The sequence below is a fragment of the Hippocampus zosterae genome, chromosome 11 (genome assembly GCF_025434085.1).
Source record: "Hippocampus zosterae strain Florida chromosome 11, ASM2543408v3, whole genome shotgun sequence".
NCBI lineage: Eukaryota > Metazoa > Chordata > Actinopteri > Syngnathiformes > Syngnathidae > Hippocampus > Hippocampus zosterae.
This window is the reverse complement of record NC_067461.1, coordinates 9,899,514-9,921,314: the sequence shown is the minus strand read 5'-3', so window position 1 is coordinate 9,921,314 and position 21,801 is coordinate 9,899,514. Positions and strand designations below refer to the sequence as shown.

The 21,801-nt window shown below is 41.3% G+C and overlaps 2 protein-coding genes across 4 annotated transcripts; one reads left to right on the top strand and one right to left on the bottom strand.

The window, feature by feature from the left end:
- The first annotated feature begins 202 nt into the window (after window positions 1-202).
- On the top strand, window positions 203-16,007 carry prom2 (prominin 2). Of its 3 annotated transcripts, XM_052080367.1 has the most exons (26): window positions 203-354; window positions 1,649-1,788; window positions 2,452-2,731; window positions 3,231-3,292; window positions 4,068-4,273; window positions 4,358-4,478; window positions 4,942-5,005; window positions 5,072-5,137; window positions 5,989-6,158; window positions 6,329-6,403; window positions 6,759-6,795; window positions 6,869-7,013; window positions 7,096-7,248; window positions 7,516-7,639; window positions 7,720-7,802; window positions 8,258-8,348; window positions 8,418-8,516; window positions 9,432-9,494; window positions 9,579-9,668; window positions 10,042-10,074; window positions 10,146-10,205; window positions 10,373-10,432; window positions 11,306-11,395; window positions 11,491-11,603; window positions 11,870-11,933; window positions 14,226-16,007. In XM_052080367.1, the coding sequence occupies exons 3-25, from the start codon at window positions 2,524-2,526 to the stop codon at window positions 11,922-11,924; spliced, it is 2,268 nt and encodes a 755-aa protein (XP_051936327.1). In that variant the 5' UTR covers window positions 203-354; window positions 1,649-1,788; window positions 2,452-2,523; the 3' UTR covers window positions 11,925-11,933; window positions 14,226-16,007. The 3 variants fall into 3 exon arrangements, with proteins under 3 accessions (XP_051936327.1, XP_051936328.1, XP_051936329.1); XM_052080368.1 differs by lacking the exon at window positions 14,226-16,007 and having other exon boundaries at window positions 1,649-1,782; window positions 11,870-13,283; XM_052080369.1 differs by lacking the exons at window positions 5,072-5,137; window positions 14,226-16,007 and having other exon boundaries at window positions 11,870-13,283.
- LOC127610349 (BLOC-2 complex member HPS6) lies at window positions 14,882-19,293 on the bottom strand. Its single transcript, XM_052080366.1, has one exon. The coding sequence runs from the start codon at window positions 18,981-18,983 to the stop codon at window positions 16,293-16,295; it is 2,691 nt and encodes an 896-aa protein (XP_051936326.1). The 5' UTR covers window positions 18,984-19,293; the 3' UTR covers window positions 14,882-16,292.
- Between the last annotated feature and the right edge of the window lie 2,508 nt (window positions 19,294-21,801).

Genomic DNA, 21,801 nt, shown 5'->3' with positions numbered 1-21,801 from the left:
ATGACACTGTCGTCAGCCAACGAACATATCTGACCTTCAAAGCAATTAAACAAAGTACGTGTTATTGGGCAGTGAAACAACACTAATTATAAAAATCACGAATCAATGCTCTCACACGTAATAGGGACATTAAATTGACCAATCCCGACGAATGACGTCACACGTGGAGTCTACTGTTTGTTCCTGGTCATATTCGCCTCTTTAATGTTTGGCTGTACTTAGACGGCCTTGAGTTAATTGTAGTCGGAATTTGCCATTGCTTGACGAGCTTCGTTAGCAATAGCAGTCGATAAATCATACTTCAGAAAAATGACATAAAGGCAACGCTTCTCGAGAGGTACCCGGTAGCTCTGAGTAAGATAAAAACAAACATTTTTCTCCGAGTATGTTCTCCCCCGACCCGTGTGATGTCTTGATGTTGAGTTCGGGTGTTTTTGGATCGGAAAACCGAAGATATGAGGTGTCAAACGGCAGTAGGAGCTCAAAAAAATTCACCAAACCGCAGTGAATATCCGTCAGCAAGTGGTGGTGCCGAAGTACAATTTAAAGCACCGGAATATTAAGTGAACGTTATTTTAATTCATTTGCTTAATTTAAAAATGTAATTCTGAGACTCTCCTTTTTTCCCCTGAACTCAGATAAAACAGAAATGTTGCATTGATAACAATGTAGTGTAAAAAAGGGAATCAAAATGAAGAAAGACATTGCCTTTGTGATGTATAACTCAAAGTATTTTATGTCCAATGTTTAATATTGATAATTTATTAATTAATCAAGTACTTAGTTAAACTGCAATTTTTTTAAAACAAATTTTGCTGCTCTAGACTGCAACTTTCCCCAGTGTGGGACAAATAAAGATTATCTTATCTTAAATGTGTCATTTTAAATAAAAACAGTAAAACGTGTTTAATTTGATTTAGAATTTAATTTTAATTAATCAATCCAGCGGCGGCCTGGTGGAAGACTGGTTATCGCATCGGTCTCACAGTGCAGAGTTGCAGGGTTCAATTCCAGCTCTGGCCTTTCTGTGTGGAGTTTGCATGCTCTCCTTGTGACCGTGTGGGCTTTTTCCAGGTAATCCGGTTTCCTCCCACATTCCAAAAACATGCATGGCAGGTTAACGGCACACTCTAAATTGTCCCGAGGTGTGGGCGTGAGCATGGATGGTTATTCGTCTCTGTGTGCCATGTAACCAAGGAAGGGCCAAGAGCAAATTGACAGCTCCCATTCCTCAACACATGCAATGCGATTGGCTGGCTCCAGCAACCCTCCTCCAGCGACCCTTGAGGATAAAGCAGATCAGAAAATGGATGAATGGATGGATGGATAGTTTCATTAGCGCGGACTTTTTCAGTGAATAAATGTGGAAATGTATAAATACATATTTTAAAAGATGTATGACGTAAGCCAATCAACATTACAGATGGCATAAACTTTGCCTTTTTTGTAACCATTCAACTGAAAGTTTATGTTGCCGTAATCTCTTGGTTCAGTAGTTCTGGGCTCATTTGCATTTGCTCTGCCATTATCTTTAAACCTGCGTGATCCCAACTGCTGGGAAGTTGGTGGGCCAAGATCACATTTCTATTTACTTCCTTAACACCCACCTACTGCTCCTCCTCCATGACCTCACTCCTTCATCTTTTAGTGCCACTATTTCCTTCACCCTCCTCCCAGAGGTAGAGCATGTACCGGTAATCAACTTGACAACAACCTGTAGAGCAGATCAACTTGGAGCGGGAACCGTCAGAATCGCATATCACAGGAGGTCACTGAGATGTGGTAGGTGTGTCAATTGATATCAATTTAGTACCTCTTGCACTACTTCCAGCTTCCTTTTTATGACCTTGCAAAATAACGGCCAATTACAGTCATTATTTTATCCTGGTTATAAATTTTTGTTCCCGAACCTCAGCATGCAGCCTCAGGGCTGTAGACCTCACCTTCGTTTTCACATTGTACACTGTCCTCAGTGAGGCTTGAGCGATTTTTTTTCTTCATATACCTGACGAAGTTTGTAGCATTAAATGCTGTTGTCTTCAAAAACTTTTCGTGTCTTGGATTTAGGTTTGTGCAACAGGGGTTGAATAGCAGACCAGAAGTTTAAGCACTTTGCTGTGTCTTGCTGGAATCTCACCAGATAGCAGTAATAGAGGCGTGTCGGTGTTTCAGGTGCACACAGCATTTCATTGTGTTTACACTACGAACACAGAAACTCACCCAACATCTTGTAATGCTTCCTGTTATTCGGCAGTACTGTTTAAAAGTCAGCTCATTCTCCATACTAATGTGTCAACATAGTATTCAACATGCGGAACTAAGGAGAATGTTCATTATTTAGTTTTCCCCCTATTTCTATGATGACCCTGACTGCCTGTTTTTGTGACCATCTGTGTGGGTTCCCCTATGTGAGCTTGTCATCTTACAGTATTTGTGTGATGTTGGTTGCAGGTGAGACACTTTCCACCAAGTAGCCCCTGACGGTACTCTCTTCCGCTAAGCAAGGGAACAGAGGCCAGCAAGATGCGACACGGCATGGTTGCAGTGTTGAGGGCCATAGCAGGATTCTGGATTCTAGGGGGTTACTTAGCAGCGGAACAAAACACAGCATGCAACCTACAGGACATGCCTTCGGCGAACTACTCTGATTTGTCTGACAAGACCACCAGCTTCATGGCTAATTTGGTGAATGGCTTTCTCAGTGTTATCCAACCCCAAGCCTTTCCTGCAGGTCAGTAATACTTTGTAAGAAACTTTTTACAATGAGAAATTAAATCACAATTTATTGAGAAAAAAAGCAACATTCAGAAAGTTGCACAAGTAGCTCAGTAGTAGAGTGGTTGTTTCCCAACCTGGAGGTTGGTGGTTTGATCCCTGGACCCAGCAGCCATGTCAAAGTTTCCTTGAGCAAGATACCGAATGACCAGTTGCTCCTGGTGCTGTGTCACCAGTCGGTTAATGAGGTAACAGTCAGGAGGTATAGGTACTGTATTTACCATGAGTACACAAATCCAGCATGACTCTGCATTTTGCATTGTCATCTCCTGGTACACAAGTGTCACATTTCTGTTGTTACAATGTCACAGATTAAAATCTTTGCGTGGAACACAACATGCTTATAACCATCCCTTTTTGAAAAACTGAAATTTTGCTTAGTCTGGAGTAACTCAGTTGAGATTGTATTTTAAATAATGTTTCACCATTCTATCTGCTTGAATCCCTTGATCTAGGGCTGATCGAGCAAGCAGTGCGGAATATGAGCATTCTTCGATCAGACAAGTACATTCAACAGGTGACAGCCATTGACTTCCTGCTCATATATCTATACGCACAGCACGTGTTTAAGTAAATACCTGACATTTCTTTATCGTTGTTTTGGTAAGTACGTTACTCATATTAATCCTTTGAACGCCAACACGTTACCTTGTAACTCCGTGTGAGTTGCACAGGTTGAGTGCAGGAATAAAAAAAAGCTCAAGGGCCTTGCGTTGGTAAGGCATTGTGTGTGTGTATATATACACGTTATATTCACATTATATATATATATACACACACACACACACACACACACACACCCATGTGTGGGTTGGTCCTTAATGAAAACAGAAATTTAACCCGAGTGTTCTTAGTGTACCCACGTCACTAACTATTTACCTATTTAGCCATAAAGCTTGCTAGCTTGGTACTCACCTAACTCCTCACATAGGTAACTACCTATCTAACCAAATATTTGGCTGCCTAGCCACCTTGCCAGCGACTTACCTTTCTAGCTACTATGTGCCTAGCACGCTACCTACTTACCTATCTACCACATCGCTTCCTACCTATCTACCCCTACCCCCTCTCCCCTTCCACCTGTATAAAATGCTTTATTGCAAATGAACAGGTTCAATGTCAGGCTTGCGCAGAGCTTGCTGATGATCTGATCATGTGAATCAGGTGTGTTGCAACAGGGGGACTTGGAAAACATGCAGGGCAGCAGCCCTCCAGGACCGCAGTTTGACACCTATGCTTTATTGGGAAGAGGCATTGTGACAACTACCATACCCCAATTTGTTCATGAACAGGTGTTGGCCTACGGCATTGGCTTCGTAGTGTGTGCGGTCATCGGCCTTCTCTACATCCTACTGATGCCCATAGTGGGCTCGGTAATTGCCTGCTGCCGCTTTGCTGGCAAATGTGGGGGCGAAATATACCAGGAGCAGACACACTCTATTTTGAAGGAAAGGAGAAACTTGTACTGGAGCACTGCCATCATCACAATCTTTCTCTTGTAAGTCTTTTTATTTAAGTGAGTGACTCTGTGGTAGCACATTGCAAGTAACCTAAGTCGTATTTTGGACTCTTGTGTTTGCAGAGTTGGTAACATCTGCATGTTCGAAAGTACCTGGGAATTCAGAGCGAGACTGGACCAAAGCCAAATAAAACTCAACAATACCTTTGATAACATCAAAGCCTTTCTCAGAATCCTGGACAAGGTATTTTCCACTATGCCTGTTTGGGGACCTTTGTTTACTTCTCTTTACTCATGCTTATTTGGATGATCGCTGCTGCTCAAATCAAATCAAAATCCAGGGCTGTTGAAAGGACATGGGTCCTTGCTCTGTTGTTTAATTGGGCCTGATGACCATTTACACTTTGCAAGCCATTTTTCCTAAACTTCATTAAATGTATTTTTTCAATTTATGTATTATCAAATCTAACTGGTTGACTAGTTGAATACCATTCAAATAAAATACCCATTTTATTTGAATAAGTAATTGGTGCAATTTTAGATTTTTTTTCTCATTACATGTTAACGAGTGTGATTTTTTTAATAGTAAAATTTGATATTTTATATTGTTTCAGTTGTATTATCACATTTTTGTCACAATTGCCAAACATTACTACGATGTTTCAGCCTTGTGTCTAATATGGTAAAAGTGATCTTCCTGTTTTCAGCAATTCCAACATGTGGGGGACCAGAGCAGTAACATGGTGGACAATGTTGAAAAAAACATAAAAGGTATAAAGAGTAATTTTTAATGTTGTCAAATTTGTTATCATCTTTCTGCCTAATGTTTCCTGTCAGGACCTGCGTTACTGAATCACATCCTTCCAAATGATGGGGTGGCTGACCTTGACCGTCTAAAAGTTGGTATGACACTTTTGGATACCAAGTACTGTTTCTGATGAGCGTGTGAAGAGCTAATTGCATCATTGTTGTCAAGTTACGACAAGCAGAGACCAGCCCACGATCTACAATCCATCATCCTGAGAACAGCTTTGCACTTTTTGGTTGCCTTTTCGATCAAATGTTAGACATACAAGAATTGGAAGTTTTGGTATAGGTTGACGGATAGATGGATCGGTAAGTAAGTAGTTTGTTTAGGTTGTTTGTTATTTAATATTTAAGTAGGGATAGAAGTAAGTGGATGGATGGGTAAGGTGTTTTTTCTGTAGGTGGTGATTGCATTTTGAGCTTTTCTTGTGTAGCTGAAAAGGAAGATCATTTCTTGTGGTAGGTAGGTTTTGCTGTTTTTTTCATTTGGGTGGGTTGGTATATTTTGTTAGGCAGGTAGTTTTTGTTTAGGTAGGTTGGTATCTTAGTAAGTGAGTGGGTAATTGGTAGTTCTTGTTTAGCTAGGCCTATTGTTTGGTCAGGAGGTAGATTGGTAGGTCGTCTTTCTGTTTTGGTAGCTTGTCATCTAGGTCATTTTGTTTTCTGTGCGTCAAAGTGGTCGGAAATTGCCCGCTTGCAGTCTTGGGTGAATGTGAAGCCCTGAAAAAAACCCTAAAGTATGAAGTGTACATTAAACGTGTTGAACGTGAAACATTTTTACATATTTGGAATAATTTGTGACACACCGGGCTGTTTATTTAGACGATGCAACAATGTCAAAATTATTCAAATGTGTTGAGGCTGATTCTTTCATAAAAAAGCCAAAGAATGCTTTGTCAGGTGTTTGGTTGAAAACAATGCTTAACGGTGTACTTTTCCATGGGTAGCTGTGGATGAGCTGATGACATTGCAGAAAGACCTGAACAACAAAATGGCAGATGAGAAAACGAACTTCAATAATTTAAAGAGCAGAATTACAAATGACCTGACACAATGCGTCACGAGTGACTGTGACAATTTGAGGACGAATCTAGAGACCACTAACCTGCCATCCGATGTAAGTCACAACAATCAAATATTGTACCTACTTGACTCGATCTTTAGAGTGTTCAAAGAATGTTTCGGTTCAGTTCAACTCAACGGGATTAAAATAAACAACAAGAATAATAGAAAATATGCTGTTGACAAAATTGTGCTTGACATGTTTTCTTTTTTTCACAAATACAGTTCACAAATACTGACATGGAAAATAAACTAACTACAGTTAGAGATCAACTGGAAGCAAGTATATCAACTGACAAGGTCAGTTCATTGCATTATTTCATTAAGTCACATGGTCTTTATTATTACTATTATTATTATTGGAATTGAAGAACACTTACCCTCTGTTTTAATTACATATGTGTGCCATTGGCTGTGTTTGAAACATTCATCCATCCATTTTCTGTACCTCTTCTTAGCCTCACTAAGGTTGCCTGGTGTTAAAAAACACTCTATATTTAGCCTGGTTTTTCCATCTGTTCAAATTTTTAGTGTGCCTAAATGTATAAAGTACATAAAAGTGACCAAGGATACTGAGTAGATTATACAATATTTCATCTATGATTAATTATGTGTTACTTTAAAGTTGAAAAGTAACCATTTGACTTGTTTGTAGTTAAGGGACATCACAAACAATTTGGACGCCTTGAACTGTGAGTAATCATTACGTGCCCAAGCCATGTGTCAAGATATCAAATGACTAATTTTGTCTCATTTCATATTTAGTGAACAATATCAAAACTCAGATCTCCCAAAAGGTGAACGACATTTCCCAAAAATTAAATATGAATCAATTACTGGGCCGGGTGGAAAACCTGCAGAATAACATCCAGTTGAAGAGGAGGGAGGTGGACCGAGCCGAGAGCATCAGGTAAGAAGACAAAACGCTTGTCATTGACACATAAAAGTAGAGGAGACAAAATCCATTGCCTCATTGGTTGTTGCTTTGCTAGGTGGGGTGTGTCTGTCAGCATGTGCTTGGTGGTCCTGCTCGTGGTTCTATGTAACGTTCTGGGTCTCATCTTGGGACCTCTCGGTCTGAAACCGACTCAAGAGCCCAGGGAACGATCCAATGTGGCCAATTGCGGTGGAATTATCCTCATCATGTGAGTGCAGTTCAGTGTTGGCCAAATTACTACTGTACCCTTCCCTTCGAATTAACACTGCCATCTTGGTCACAGAAGTAATCTTTTGATATATTTTCATTTTTATTTGCTCAAATATGTGACTTTATATCACGATTCCCACATTGCAAAAGCTGTGGCTACATGCTTGCTCCTGAAAGAAAAAAAAAAGATGAAAAGCAATTGCTGCTCTTTGTGCTTGTCGGAGATAACCGTTCATTTCCATCTGTTCATTTTCATCATTTACAGTGGGGCAAGTTTGAGCGTCCTGGTCTCGTGGCTGCTCATGTTGGCTGTGACGCTGCTCTTTCTGCTGGGAGGCAACGTTCACACGTTGGTGTGTAAACCATGGAGCAGTGGAGAACTGCTGCAGGTGAAGTGCGTAAAATGCTTAAAACAACAACAAAAACGTAACGTGAACATGCTTGGTTTTTTTTCCTCCTCTCTTGACAGTTCGCTCCAACTGTGATACCACAATTGGATTTGGGTAAAACGCTAAACCTGAAGGGCAATTTCACTCTCTCGAGTATATACAGGTAGGTAGACATATGTTGCACATGTTTATTCTGAATTCCAACGCACCACAGGTTAAGGGTGTGCAATTAATTGTCCAAAGGGGCCAAGAGACAAAACGATAATGTTAATTGTTGCTAACATGAGAGGATTGTTGACATTGCCACTCGTGACCACATTTAGATTGCACGTCAAGCAAAGCAACCAAAAGACTTAACTGGACAATTGTGAACAAATTTTAAAGGGTCTAGTGCTGGGATAGATATCCTTATTGAATCGAAATCGAGATGTGAACATTCAAGACGTCTTTTTGTCATGTGACCTTGCCACGATTGTGTTGCCTCAGTTTAACCAACCACATTCCTCCTTCCAAGTTTGGCGTAGATCAATTGTTAAAACCAGCAGATGACTTGGCTTTGACTGTCATATAAAGCCAAGTTTTGGTGAAGATTCAATTTGATGATGTTCGTGTTTGCAGTGAGTGTGGGGAAAACAAGTCTCTGTGGTCCACACTCCAGCTGGAAAAGAGTTATGGATCTCAAATTAATCAGTACCTCAAAATAGACCAGGTAAATGTCGACTCCTCCCACTCTCATGTTTTACGTGCATATCTTAAAACACATCTTCTTGGTACACAGCACATCAAGAAAATCGATGACATCAACTTCAATGTCCCCCAAATCTTTGACAAAGAATTCAAATCGAATCTCCAAAACATCCAGACGGACCGTCTAACGGTGCGCTGAAAATGTCCGAGTGTGTGTGTGTGTTTGTGTGTGTGGGTACAAGTGGGTTCTTCAATGAAAATAGTACAAAAAGTCATGTTCTTTCTTGCATACAGCAATTTGGGATTAAAAAAAAATTGTGGCTACCCAAGTGGATAACACGAGTGACATTGTCCGGAACCTGTCCACCTACGTTAAATGGGACAGAAATTCTCCTGTGTGTTGTTGATATATGTTGTGCGCAGGTGTGAAAATTAATCATCAACTATTTTAACAATCTAGTAAGCATTTTAGAGCCATTGTTCAACTTAAAATTGTCCACATCCTTTGATTTAAGTCTCTTAATAGTAATTATTATTCTTCGATTTACCTCTCTGAGCTCATCCGCCCCTGCACACCTGCCCGACGTGACCAGACATTATTAGAAGTACCAAGAACTAAACTGAGGCTCAGTGGGGATTGAGCCTTTTCCGTTGCTGGTCCCTCGCTCTGGAATGACCTCTCACAGAACATTTGGCAAGCCTCCTTGATGCCCATCTTTAAAACCCGGCTCAAAACTCGCTTGTATTCTTTGGCATTTGACTCAGCATGACCCAAATTATTATCTTAGTTATACTGTTTGGTTCTCTCCACCGTCTTTGCTACTTTTTTTTATTGCTTTACTGTTGTATATGTTAGTTGGTCCATGTACAGCACTTTGTGTGCAGCGATGGCTGTTTGAAAGTGCTCTATAATTACACTTGAGTTGAGGTGAGATTTGTAAAGTCCTTCATGAAAGCAGACTTTTCTTAACATCTGCATTTGCTTTGGAAAACGATGACCAAACCATTAACTAAATCAGGTTAAACAATGTTGGTAGTAAAAAATCTAGTACATTGTCATGACAGTTGTGTATGGACTATCGTAATATGTTTTCGACTGCATTAGATTGACACCACTCAACTGGACGACACAATTAAGAACTTCAGAGATCAAGCCACAGCCAGTAATGTGAGTCATCTCACCACTTCACATCAGTTGTCTGGAATGATCACAGTGAACGTTAACACATCCGCTAATCTTGTCACCCTTCAGGAGCCAATCTTCCAAGAGGTATTGAACAGAGCAGCCGACGACCTGACCAAAATTAAGACCTCTATTACGATGAGCATCAACCCAAAATTGGTGTGTGGCCTCTATGACGCAACCTAATAAACAAGCAAGTTGACGTCTAACTATGCAGCCTACGAACAAAAACCACTAACAAGCCAGTCAAGTAATTTAATATCTCATTAAACTGTCACACTGGCTCTGACACAAATTGTGACACCAGCAAACAAACAACATAGCCAGCCAACTATGATGATCGCTAAAGTAATTGTCTAACAAACTGCAATTCGAGCCAAACCCAGCTAATGAATGAGCAAAGTAAGCAGTGAACACACAGCTAGCAAGTAAACATTAACTGGCAAGTGGCCAGCTTGGATTATATCCTTGAATGCGATTACAACCCTCTGTTCAGCGTTGTACATGCTCTACATCTGCTTTTCCTTTCCAGGAAGATGTCATTAAAACTATAAAGGTCATAAAGGTGAGCTCATCTTACATACGTACATGATGATGTGCCCATGTTGAATGCATAATTGTACCATTTTTTTGTAGGAGGTGGGGAACACGTTGGTGGACACACAAAATGCTCTCAACACCAAAGACATTAAAGATGTGAGTTTGCATCACAATCTCGCTCCCCTTTTTGCCTTTGCTCTTTCCATGCCACAAACTGGGAGAATCCACCAATTCTTTCCGATTGCAATGTAGAAAGAATATTTGAGGATTATTGTTCTGGATTTTATTTTGATATTATTCTCAATGTTCTTTATCACCCACAGAAAATAAAAAAATTCCTGCAAAGCCAGCTGTCTCCCGGTTTAGATTGTATCGGACGTTTGGTAAGGACGTATACAATACATGTCCATGCTGTTATTACGCTCTATGTGTAACATACAGCACAGATGAAATTACTTTCCTCTCTCAACGTCACATGATTTGTGCTGACTGCATGATGATTATACGGACTGCTGTCTCTCCAATTAAGTTACACAATGAAATGGTATTACTTTACAGTTTTCTCTCACGTTTCATAGGCAGCATACAATACATGCTGATTTATATAGCGCTTTCACAACAGCGGCAGCTGTAACAAAGTGCTTAACAAAACAGTTAACAAAGTAAAATAATATTTCCAGCTACCCCACCCCGTAAATGAATTTCCGTGAAATAGAGGTTAACGTTTTCCTTCTTTTTATCTACGAAGCCATTATGAACCCCATCAGAGGTCCCACCCTCCTAAATACTTGTTACACTGAATAAATGTAACTTTTAAAATTAAACATGTAGAATAAATACCAAGCTGCTGATTATAGATGACCAACTGTCTACTTTTCATGGTCCATTATGCATTAAAAAACAAAATACACCGGTCCGACCAATGGTCAGAAATGAAAATATGAGTGAATCCGCAATAAATGAAGAGAGAGGAGGGAGGAAACACTGTATTCCTAAATCTAAAGAATATTATGAGAGATGGTCAGAATGCGTTGTGATGAACCAAAAGAAAAATCAATTAGAATAAAGTATAATAAATCCCACCTTCCTGGAAAACAGAATGGATAAAAAAAAAGCTAGCCATTATCAAAGTACCGTAATACTGCTAGCTTTGAAACTAACAAACTACCAGTAGTCACCAAAAAAACAAATAAACTAGCTTGCTAACTAGAAACTAACGAACCTACTGTACAAACTTTAACGCTTTTTTTCATCAGATGAAGGTAGAATTTGGCCGCTGTGGTGCTCTGGCTGAGGTTGTGGACTCTGCTCAGACCATCCTGTGTTTGTACCTTGTGGCATCTCTGGTAAGCAGGAACCACAATTCAGGAAAAAAGGTAGCATTGTCAGATCCAAATAACTCATTTGTGATTGGTTTTATGTGTTTTTCGTATACCATTAGAATGCCTTCTGGTTCAGTCTTGGCTGGTGCGCCATCTTCTTTATCCCCAGCATCATATTGTCTGTGAAACTAGCAAAGCACTACAGGAGAATGAAGTATGCCGACATCACAAAGTGAGTACATCATTTACACCAGAGTGCCCATGCAGCCTTAATCCATATTAGCTATTGCGGTAAAAAAATGACTCCAGCCTTCCTGTGCGGAGGGGTGTATGATTTTTAGATCCTCCCACATTCCAAAAACTGATAGTAAAAATATTTAAATGTAGCGCTTGAAAAAAATCAAACCACCATTTTCATCTTACCAAATTTATTTTTCAATTAAAATGACAATGTTTGGGATGGATGTTTGGGATTAAAAAATGTTTTTTTTTTTTTAGGAAAGAATACTCCAGCAAAGAAATGCAACAAAGCCCGAGGGCAGTATCTACTTAAAAACAAAAGGTAAAGATATTTTTCCTGGACGACACAATAAAGGGCACAGAATCACGGATCAAACACAAAATTAACATAAATCCATAAACACGATATCAAGTAACAAACCAAAACGGCCATGGCAGCATGCAAGATGACGAGACAAGCCAATGAACCGGCAAGGACTGAAAGAAACCAGAGGCAACTAAATACAAGCAAACTGACAAAACACCTAGACAAGCCGATTGGTAGACACAGCGCAGCAGTTTAATGAGAACAGGGAGAATAAATGAGCAAGTGCAGAAATAATGAAATACAGTGATCACTCGCTACACGGTCCGTTTATCGTGGATTTTTTCAAACATTCATAAAAAAAAAATATATATATATTGTTCATATACATGGAGCACAGTACTGTATATGTCGCTCTGTGACGCACTGTTGTTTTGCTGACTTTCGCAGCTTCTCGTGGACCGTTTGCGGACATTTTTTAAAATATGTTAATTGGTCGCCACTTCGCGGATTTTCATTTATTGCGGGTGGAGATGGATATGGGTGCATTTTTAACATTTATCTAGTAGTAATTCATTTTGCCACCTGAGTCAACATGGCATTATTGGAACTGTTAAATTAGATTTATATTGTCACCACTGACCAGGAAACACACTGAGCTCTGTGGATATAGGTGGGTTAAAAACTGCCACATATTTAAATGAATTTGACTATATATATGTCAACCCAACTGAACATTTCCGGCCTGGCGATGTTATTTTCAGTGACAAGGAATGAAAACAGTCTGACGGCATGGTCCTCATCTTGACAGCGACAACAGCGTTGACTTGAGATTTTAGACAACTCTGAAGACAAAAAATGAAATCTGCAAAGCACTCTGGCAAAGATGTTGCACATACTGTCCTGCATTGATTAGACAAAAATAATAATAATGGCACAATAACCTTAACAGCCATCTCGTCAGCTCTGCGACCCGCGTCCGAGACGCATAATTTTCCCGCCAGACGCACAGTTCCAAATAATTTGCAATTTTGGGACACAAGGAAATTTCTGAGTAAAAAAAAAAAGCAAAAAAATCCCCAAAACTACGGTTAATCTTTTTTTCCAGCAACGATCGCAGTTCGATAATTGCCACCATTGTTGTTTTGATCTTGTGTGACGAGATTTCCGTTCTTGCGAGACGAGATTGGCCTTCACCTCGTGGAAAGCAGACAATTGCCAAGTCGTGTAATGTTAAAGCAAGTATTAGAGATATTACAGAGGAAGCAGCTAAAGTTGGATAGTTTTTTGCGATTATAATCTTGTATGCCTGAATTATTTAAATTTTTGCAGCATTTGTATATAAGAAATAAACCTATTATCGATGTACATTGCTGTTGTTTGATATTATCATATGCAATTGAATAAGTAGAACATTTCAGAATTACAAATTTAGGACTCTCTAGAGGCATAATGGGACTCACAGAGCTCAAACTGTAAAATTATCACTGCCTTAAACACAATAGAGGCGTGCTGGGAGTCCGCTGCATGTATTTTCTTTACCCATTAAACGACGCAGGTGGTCTATGTATAATTGAATTAGGAGAACTTGAACACTCAAATCAGAAGGCTTATTAGGTCTGTGAATACTGACTGAAGAAGACAGAAAAGTAGCACATCAATTGGTGTGCATCTAATGGATAATTTGAGACTTTTTGTGATGCTGTCATACCAACGTTCACAAAAAAGTACCAAAAATGTCAAAGAGAAAAAGTCCTTGGCACAAGGCAGCGGCCTTTTGGCAAAGATCAAGTGTCGTGTAGCAAAGTTTGGCTGCGCAGTACAACCATTACACACGTTTTGAAATGGCTCGTCATTATTTCAGTAAGACCCACAAAGGTGCCACTAGGGGGCAGTGCCATGCTGCAGACGTCTTGTTCCATCTCCACTACGTCATCAAACACGTTTTTTTTGTTATTTCACGGTACGGTGGGTTTTCATATATTAATACTCTTAAAATGTAAATTAAAACTACATTTAACCCAAGAGTAAATTAATTTACATTAATTACGATTAACAATTATACCGTTTTGAAATTACCGTTAATTATGTTAATTATTGACATTCATCTATGAGACACTGATCATGTTCAATGATGTACAACAGTCAATCGTGATTTGACGCACCAAGAAACATCTAATATGCAACATTTTGTTTCTGTCAACATTGCAAGTGTTTACAAATAACACTTCTACAACATTCCTGAGAAAACACATTGTCCCATCACCAGTGAGCTAATTTGGAACTGGCTTTGTGGACTCGATCCTTCAGATTGTGTTGCCCAGGTGTACCTAATATTGTGGCCAGAGGATGTTATTAGCAAGGACGGAGGAAAAAATCCATCAGGCATCTCCTGGGACACTCCAATTACTCCATGGTTCTACATTTGGACTGCTCCTGTGATCCTTTACGTCTTCATGTGGAACCCGCCTACTGGCTCTAAGAATGAGATCACCTCTGCTCATACAAAAGCTTCAACATCAGCTGCAGAAACTCAACAAGACATTCGGGTTCATTCATACTACGTAAAGAAAGCACTTTTGATCGCACAACCAGAAATTAAATCAAGGCCTTGGTTTTTGTATCGAGCAAGTAAGTCTCCCAGTGGAAATGTTTATATCTGACAAATGTCTGTCGCCGATCATTGATACGCACGTGTCGTGAATGTGACGGTGATTTTGCGGACGCGCCCATCTTGTGCACAAAAAGCAAACATGCATTTATTTGTGAATAAGGTCCTTTGATTTTTTTTTAAATGCATGTATTTAAAATAAATATATTTTAATCAAACGGTATATGATTAGCCTAGTCCTGATTTGTTTTTTTTTTTAGATTGAAATTGAATTATACAATTCATTACTTTTAGGAAGAGGGGGGCTAAATTATACAAGACGAAGTAGGCAGCATTTGAGGCTGAACAAGCACAATCATTTTATCACAGTTTAATAGCATTCAGACACACTTGTACACACATTTTGGCTGATTTTTGATAAAAGGGGAGCCTTACCCGAACAAAGGAAATTGTTGAAGCTACATTAATAATGAAAGAGTTCACTGAAGCGAGTCTTGGTAAATTTTGTGACAACAGTCATTTGATTACAGCGGAGCCAAATGTGTTGAAACTACTACAGCAGGAATAACATTCAAACGAAAGCAACCATCTAGTCTGATACTGTTACAAACATGTCACAGTAGCTTTACGGGCAATAAATCTCATGATGTTTAATGCCGCAATAGGGGCACGACAGTATGACAAAACATCCAAACAACATGGCACTTAAATAACTTAATACAAACAAACTGACTGAGGTTATAGTAAACTAGAGCATCGAGGTCAGCAGAGATAAGACTCAGGATTTTTTACAGCTCTGCGGAAGACAAACTGACTTCGTGTGCCCCCTCATGCTGGAATTACTCGAATTTGAAGTCTCAACTATTAGTCACTTTTCCTTTGGCATCTCTATCAGGAATGTCTTGTGAGCTGAAAAAGAATGTGTGTGTGTGTGTGTGTGGCGGGGGGCTTTCACAATGACAGCATTGGACATTGTGGAGCATTTGGGGACAAACCTTTCTTTGATGCGTCAGATAAAAATCACCCGCCCCACACAAGTATTTTTAACATTACATTTTCAACGCACTCTGCCAAAATAAATCTTCCCTGTTAGTGCAAAAACATTATTTGCAAGTTGTCCAGTGCATTAGTCAAACAGCAATCTGTCATTGATAGAAAAGGTACAATTAACCCTCTCCCACAAATGATATACTGTATAATCGGGGGAGGGTGTGGGGGGGGGGAGAGAAATTCATCCATATGTTAGAGTAGTTGTCCACTATCCTAGCTGACTTTGGGCTGTAGGTGGCATATACAGATGCCGTCAACAATAGGGCACATATGGACATTGGATCGATTTACACCTTTGGATAATTTGAAGTTGTCAATAAACCCAACATGCAATCTTTGGAATACAAGAGGAAGCCGTACTACAAAGAGACATCCAAACTCCAGAGAAGATACCCTGAGCTCCGAGCTGGCATTTTACTAAATATAATGGGGGGAAAAAACGGTTTGTGTGAATGAGGCCAAAAGTTAGTGATCTAAGTCATTACAAGCTTTACGGTACTTTCAAACACTTGAACACAACTGTGGCAAGCCAATGTTAACTTTAACATCCACATGCATGTAACGCTGAAGGGATAAATTAGTTCACCGGCTCACTGTGGACATGTAACAATGAGCAGAAGTATTTACATGGTAACACTATGGAGTAGCCATCGCTTGAAAGTTATGACACAACTCTGAGTTTGTAAATAAAGTATATATGGTCACATCACAGGCGGTCAGCAGTTAGAACCAGGAAGTAAGGCACTGTCCCGAGGTGAGTCTGTGCTTGTTTTGGATGGCTCTGTAGGCATGCGGGGGGGCGTGGGAGGCGGGAAGGAGGGGGACTGGAGGATGTCAGCATAATGCTGGCTTGGCTTGGTCTCCCTCTGGAGGACCTTTCTCAGCAGAGGTTTGAGGAGACCGATGGTCACCTGACCACTTTGTGGGTCACCAAAGGGAGCTGGGGAGGCACTGGGCCTGAAGTCCACACAAAGGGAAGAGGGTGACAAGCTGCTTGGCGGCGGGAGGTTTTTCAGCACCAGGTTCAGAATGGTGGTGACGGTGAGGTCCTCAGGGCACAGGGCCCACAGCAGGTCAAGGTAGGGGTCCAGTTCTCTGTGCTGGGTCACCTCACACAGCAGCGTGGTGAAGATCTCCTTGTTCAGCAGAGGACTCTGCTTACAGAACCTCTGGGCCACCTGGGTCACCTTCTCCCACTGCTGCTGTCCAATCAGAATCCTCAGCGCCTGGAGAATGGCGGTGGGCCGCCCGCTGACCATCAACACTTCCACCTCCAGTTCCCGCAGCTGGTCCCGATCCGTTCTCGCGGACGACAGCACGCTCAGGGCGCGCTTATAGAGAGGCACGTTGTTCTCACCGTTGTCTGCTCTACCAGCGGGGAAGCTCCAAGAGGAGGCGGCCAGGCTCAGGCGCAGTCCGGCTGAGCCATGCTGTTGCTGGCTGAGCTCGAGGAAGCGGGGCAGCCAAGTGGGCTGGAAGCTTAAAACGGAATGGCAGAGGAGTTCAAAGACAGGCAGGACGACGGATGAAGCGGAGATTGTCGACTTGGATGTACAATTGGCATTGTGGTCCGCTTTGGAACCGTTCCTATGTTTTGACCCGCCGTTTGTAAGTGGGATCGAGGCAGGGAAGCTCGGCGTGGGACTGAGGACGGTTTTCCACATGTCTGGCGGCGCCTGGCTGGACAGAGAGCCATCCCCATTTTCTTGGAGCTGGAGAGCAGCTTGTGTTGCTCTCCATGCTTGGCAGGGGAAGACGCTGAAGATGGAGTTGAGGTAAAGCAGGTCGTCCCGATGCAGCTCGGGGGCGGACAGCAGCCGGGCTATTTCTTTCTGGACTAGATTCTCACAAAGTACCTCCACCTCTTTCATGCTAGCCCTCACCAGAGTCCCCTTCAACTTTTCCACAGCGACCAAGGCCTTCAGCTCAAGCTCCAGTGACACTTTCAGCTTGTCCTCTGCCACATCGCCTCTGATTTCTCCATTTTGGGAAGTTTCTTCTGCTTTCTGCTTGGGCACCGGGCTGAGGTAATCACGTAGTATGGATGCTAAAGAGATGGGTGCCTGGAACCTCCCCCCTTCCTTTAAGGTGTCCACGGTGAGTTGGGTGCTGCTCAGGCTCCTCTGTTGGTAATATTTACACGCCTCCTCAAACACAGCTTCCACCAAGAGGGCTCCAGGGTGAATGTTCTCCGCTGCAGTGAAAGAAGGCAACTTCCTTTTTAGGTTTATAGTGTCCATATCCTGGTGCACTACTTTGAAAAGTCCACTTTCCGAGAACAAGTGGGGTGATCCGTCAGTCTTTGTGGAAAACAAAATCCCCTCCCAGTCGAGTGTTATTGTTTCCAGCTCTCTGCCACACTTTGAGTCAATAAGACAGAGATTTTTGCCTAAGACCAGCATCAAGGTGTCCTGGTATGTGCAGAGGCTGGTGTACGTAGTGTATTTAAGTGGACATGTATCCGCCATCTTGTATATATGCCGCAGCATCCCATCGCGGTGCAGGAGACAAACCCAGCCTGTGTTGAGAAGCAGTAGCAAACCCCCACACACCGAAGGGGAGACATTGAGGATCTCCGGAGGGTCAAGAGCTGACAGAAACCCTAAACAGTCTGTGATCAGCTTCCTAAAGTCAGACTCCTTCGCCGAGTGCTTTTTCAAAGGGGTTGCTTTACACGCGGTGCTGATCCGGAAGTAGTCCTGACGAGGGCACCAAGAGAGGAAGAATTTTTTCAGTGGTTTTAATTTGACGTCTGGAAGGAGGTGCACATACTGTCCCGAGGCGACCATGGTGAATCGAGGATTGTTGTGAAGGGCGATTTTCACCCCTCCTAAAATGACGGCCCCCTCCACCACCTCAAAGTCTCTCCTGCAGATACAATGTCTCATCTTATTCCTGGCAGAGCTGAGAAAGGGGGAGCTCTCCGAGGGTGGCCTCTCCTCACACCAAATGATTAGATTAGAGCAGGCGCACACAGACACCACTCTGGCCCGGGGACTGTTACACAAGTCGGCTGTTTGCAGGAGACTCCAGCCTCCTTTGCAATCCTGGAACTGCCAAAACTCAGCTTGTCCATTCTCGTAAATCACAGCCACAGTCACAAAGTCTCTGTTGACGCCATTATTATTATTTGTGTCCAAATATAAAATATCCACAATGGGCTCGCCTCGTATGGAACACAAATCCAGCTTTCTCTGGACTTGAACCAGCTGAGGTCTTTCATACTTGTCCAGAGTCACAAGACCGATGTTCGGCTTGTGGAGGATGACATGAACGTGACGTCCATCTGGGCTCAGACGAACGTTCGCCAATCTGTTGTCACGCTCATTATTTAAACTCTCGTACAACTCGGTCTTGCCGGTATAGTCCCCAAAATCAGACAGTTGCCTCAGGAGAAAGCGCGACATGACTCCCAATAAAGCGAATAGCGGAATGCAAGGCTGAACTAGCCTGTGTAGCACACCAACATGCTAACCTAATGGCATCCCCCTCATGTCATGTGAGCGCTATTCACTCACCCTTCACGTCCATTGGGGAGAGAAATAAACTCCGACATGATTCGGGTACCGGTTGAAGTGATATTAGCCGATGACAGTGGAGCGCCGCCTGTCACAGGAGGAGGCACTTGGATGAGTGAACGGACTCGGGCTCATTCCTATGCTACACGGCGCTAGCTGACATCACGGGACTGTTCATTTCCGGACACAGAAGTTGATTTGCATAAAGGGGTGTTACGAGGAAAAATATTGAAAAAAAAAAGCTTCATGTGCGTGCGCGCGCGTGTGCGCCCGCGAGTGCACCCACACCCACGTAAAGTACGAGTCAAAAGTTTGGCAACACTTTCAAATTCAGCGTTTTTATTTTTCAATTTCCTTTCTGCATTGTGATACTGAAGTCACACGGACTATTTAGCAACACGTTAGGAAACCTTAAATAAACTTAAGTGTTATTCAAATTTGTTTTCCATTTAAGATTCCACAAAGTAGGCTTTGCTGTTTTACACACTGTGGCATTCTCTCAATTCGTTTTTTTTTTTTAAGATAATCACTTGAAATGGTTCTCCAACCGTCTTGAATGACCTCCGAGAGCAGGGTTACAGAACTCCGGTTCCTCGAGAGCCATATCCTGCCTGTTTTAGATCCCTCCCTACTCCAACACACCTGATTCAATTGTTAATGATCGTTTCGGGCCTCTACAAACAATCTCGATATGAAATCATGGGACGGTGTTATGACTACCCAAGGTCAGAAACAAATGGAACTTTCTTCTTGATTTGATTATGTTATTGGGATCACAAGCTGATTTAATTCAGAGCAACTCAATTAAAATAGTAGTCCTAATAACGTTCAGTCTCCACAGACCGAATGCAGCTGTTTCTTTCATTACCCCGAGAATGGAACGTTTTTCAACTGAAGGATTTTAAAATTGTTTTAAAATGACCATGTTTGTACACTATAAAAGTCTTGTTTGAATTGCCCCCTCTGATAAAGGCCGCCTATAGTTGCAGCCAATATTTTCAGGAAGTTACCACTTGCTCTTCCCTAAAAAGTGAACTGTCATATTAATAATGTACAGCTGTTGTCTCTGCCAGATGAAACTGTGCTTTATTATTCTTCCATTTAATACACAGCTAGGACTGAATTGTAAAATTAAGGCATCTAAAAACCTTTTGCCATTTTATTTGTGGTCCATTAACTCTGTCAATTGGCCACACATTATATTATAAGTATTTGTAGGCTTTTTATAGCAATTACTCTAAGCGTTTATTTGTTTTTATTTGCATGCCAGGCCTGGAAAATATTCTCATGGGCCACATATGATGATAAGCAGTTGCAATATGCCTTTGTTGTCTGTAATGTTTCATATTTGAGTATAATATGATTGTCATTTTGTAGTTCCAATTTCCCTTATTATAGTAAGATATCTACTAATAGTCTGTATTATAATATCGTCGCTTTATTGGCTCAATTTATGCACATAGACTGTAGTTCCTTTTGCCCCTTTCCTTTATAAACTTGGTAGGTAGATATGTGGCATACAATGCCAGTCAGAAGTTTGGAAGCAACACCCTCTCAGTGTTTTTACATCTTTCAAAAGAATTCCCATAATTGTTGCTGAAAACTTACAACATCGACATCGTGAAGAAATATTGATGCAATTATTTGGTAAACAAAAAAAAGTGTAATCAAAACAGTAAGTCTTATAATTTTGAGTCTTAAAATTCCACAATGGACACTAGTGGAAATCAGCCCTTTGAACTAATGAGTCCAAATTTGAGATTTTTGGTTCCAATCGCCATCTCTTTTATAAGGTGCAGAAAAAGCGAGCAGAGGAAGCTACATGTGTGGTTTCCACAGTGAAGCATGGAGGAGGAAGTGTCATGGTTTCAGAAGCTCCCGTTAACATACACTAGGGGGCGTAATTGGTCCTCGTAAACTGCATTTTCTTCATGCTTTTTATTTATTTTTTTAATCGACAAAGTGGATCCCCCACTCATGTTTTCTTAATAGTCCTCTTAGTGCGACTGCATCGGTACTCAATTTATGAATAAATATAATGGATCAATCAGACAAACGTTATCATATATTATGAGCATTTTGTCAATTAAATTAGGCTTTCTTGGTGCCAATTCGGTTTAATTGCACGGCTGTTTTTGACAGAGACACAGACAGTGTCGCAAATAAAATGCCTTTCACATTGTGATGAGCAATAAAATTTATTTTGTTCAGTCTTGCTGTGTGGCCTAGTGCCAAATGGCCACATAGCTCTCCGCTGGCCCAGTGGTTGGTGAAGGCTTGATTTTTGGTGCTGGAAAGTTCTTCCAAAACAGCTCGTTCATATCTGCCGTTTATTTAATTTGCCGCATGCCTGATTATGATGCGATGCCATTGTAAATTCCTTGTCTTGATGTGACAGTGTGCGCACTGGCAGCAAAACAAATACACTCAAAGAAAGAAACCTCCAGTCATGCACACCGTTTGAAACCGCGTTGCGTGAGACTTGTCCTGGCCCCGAAAATAGGGCCCTTTGTCTGTATGAATCATTAATTGCCAATAGTGAGCTCCTCATGCTACAATCCGACACTAAGCTAAAGGCATTTTGGTTCATATTATGAATTTTATACTTCCTGTGTTTTGCCTTTTTTAGGATATTTGAAATTGGACAATCCATAAGTAATCAACTAACATGAATATTATGGAATGTTACTACCTCTTTTACATTCCG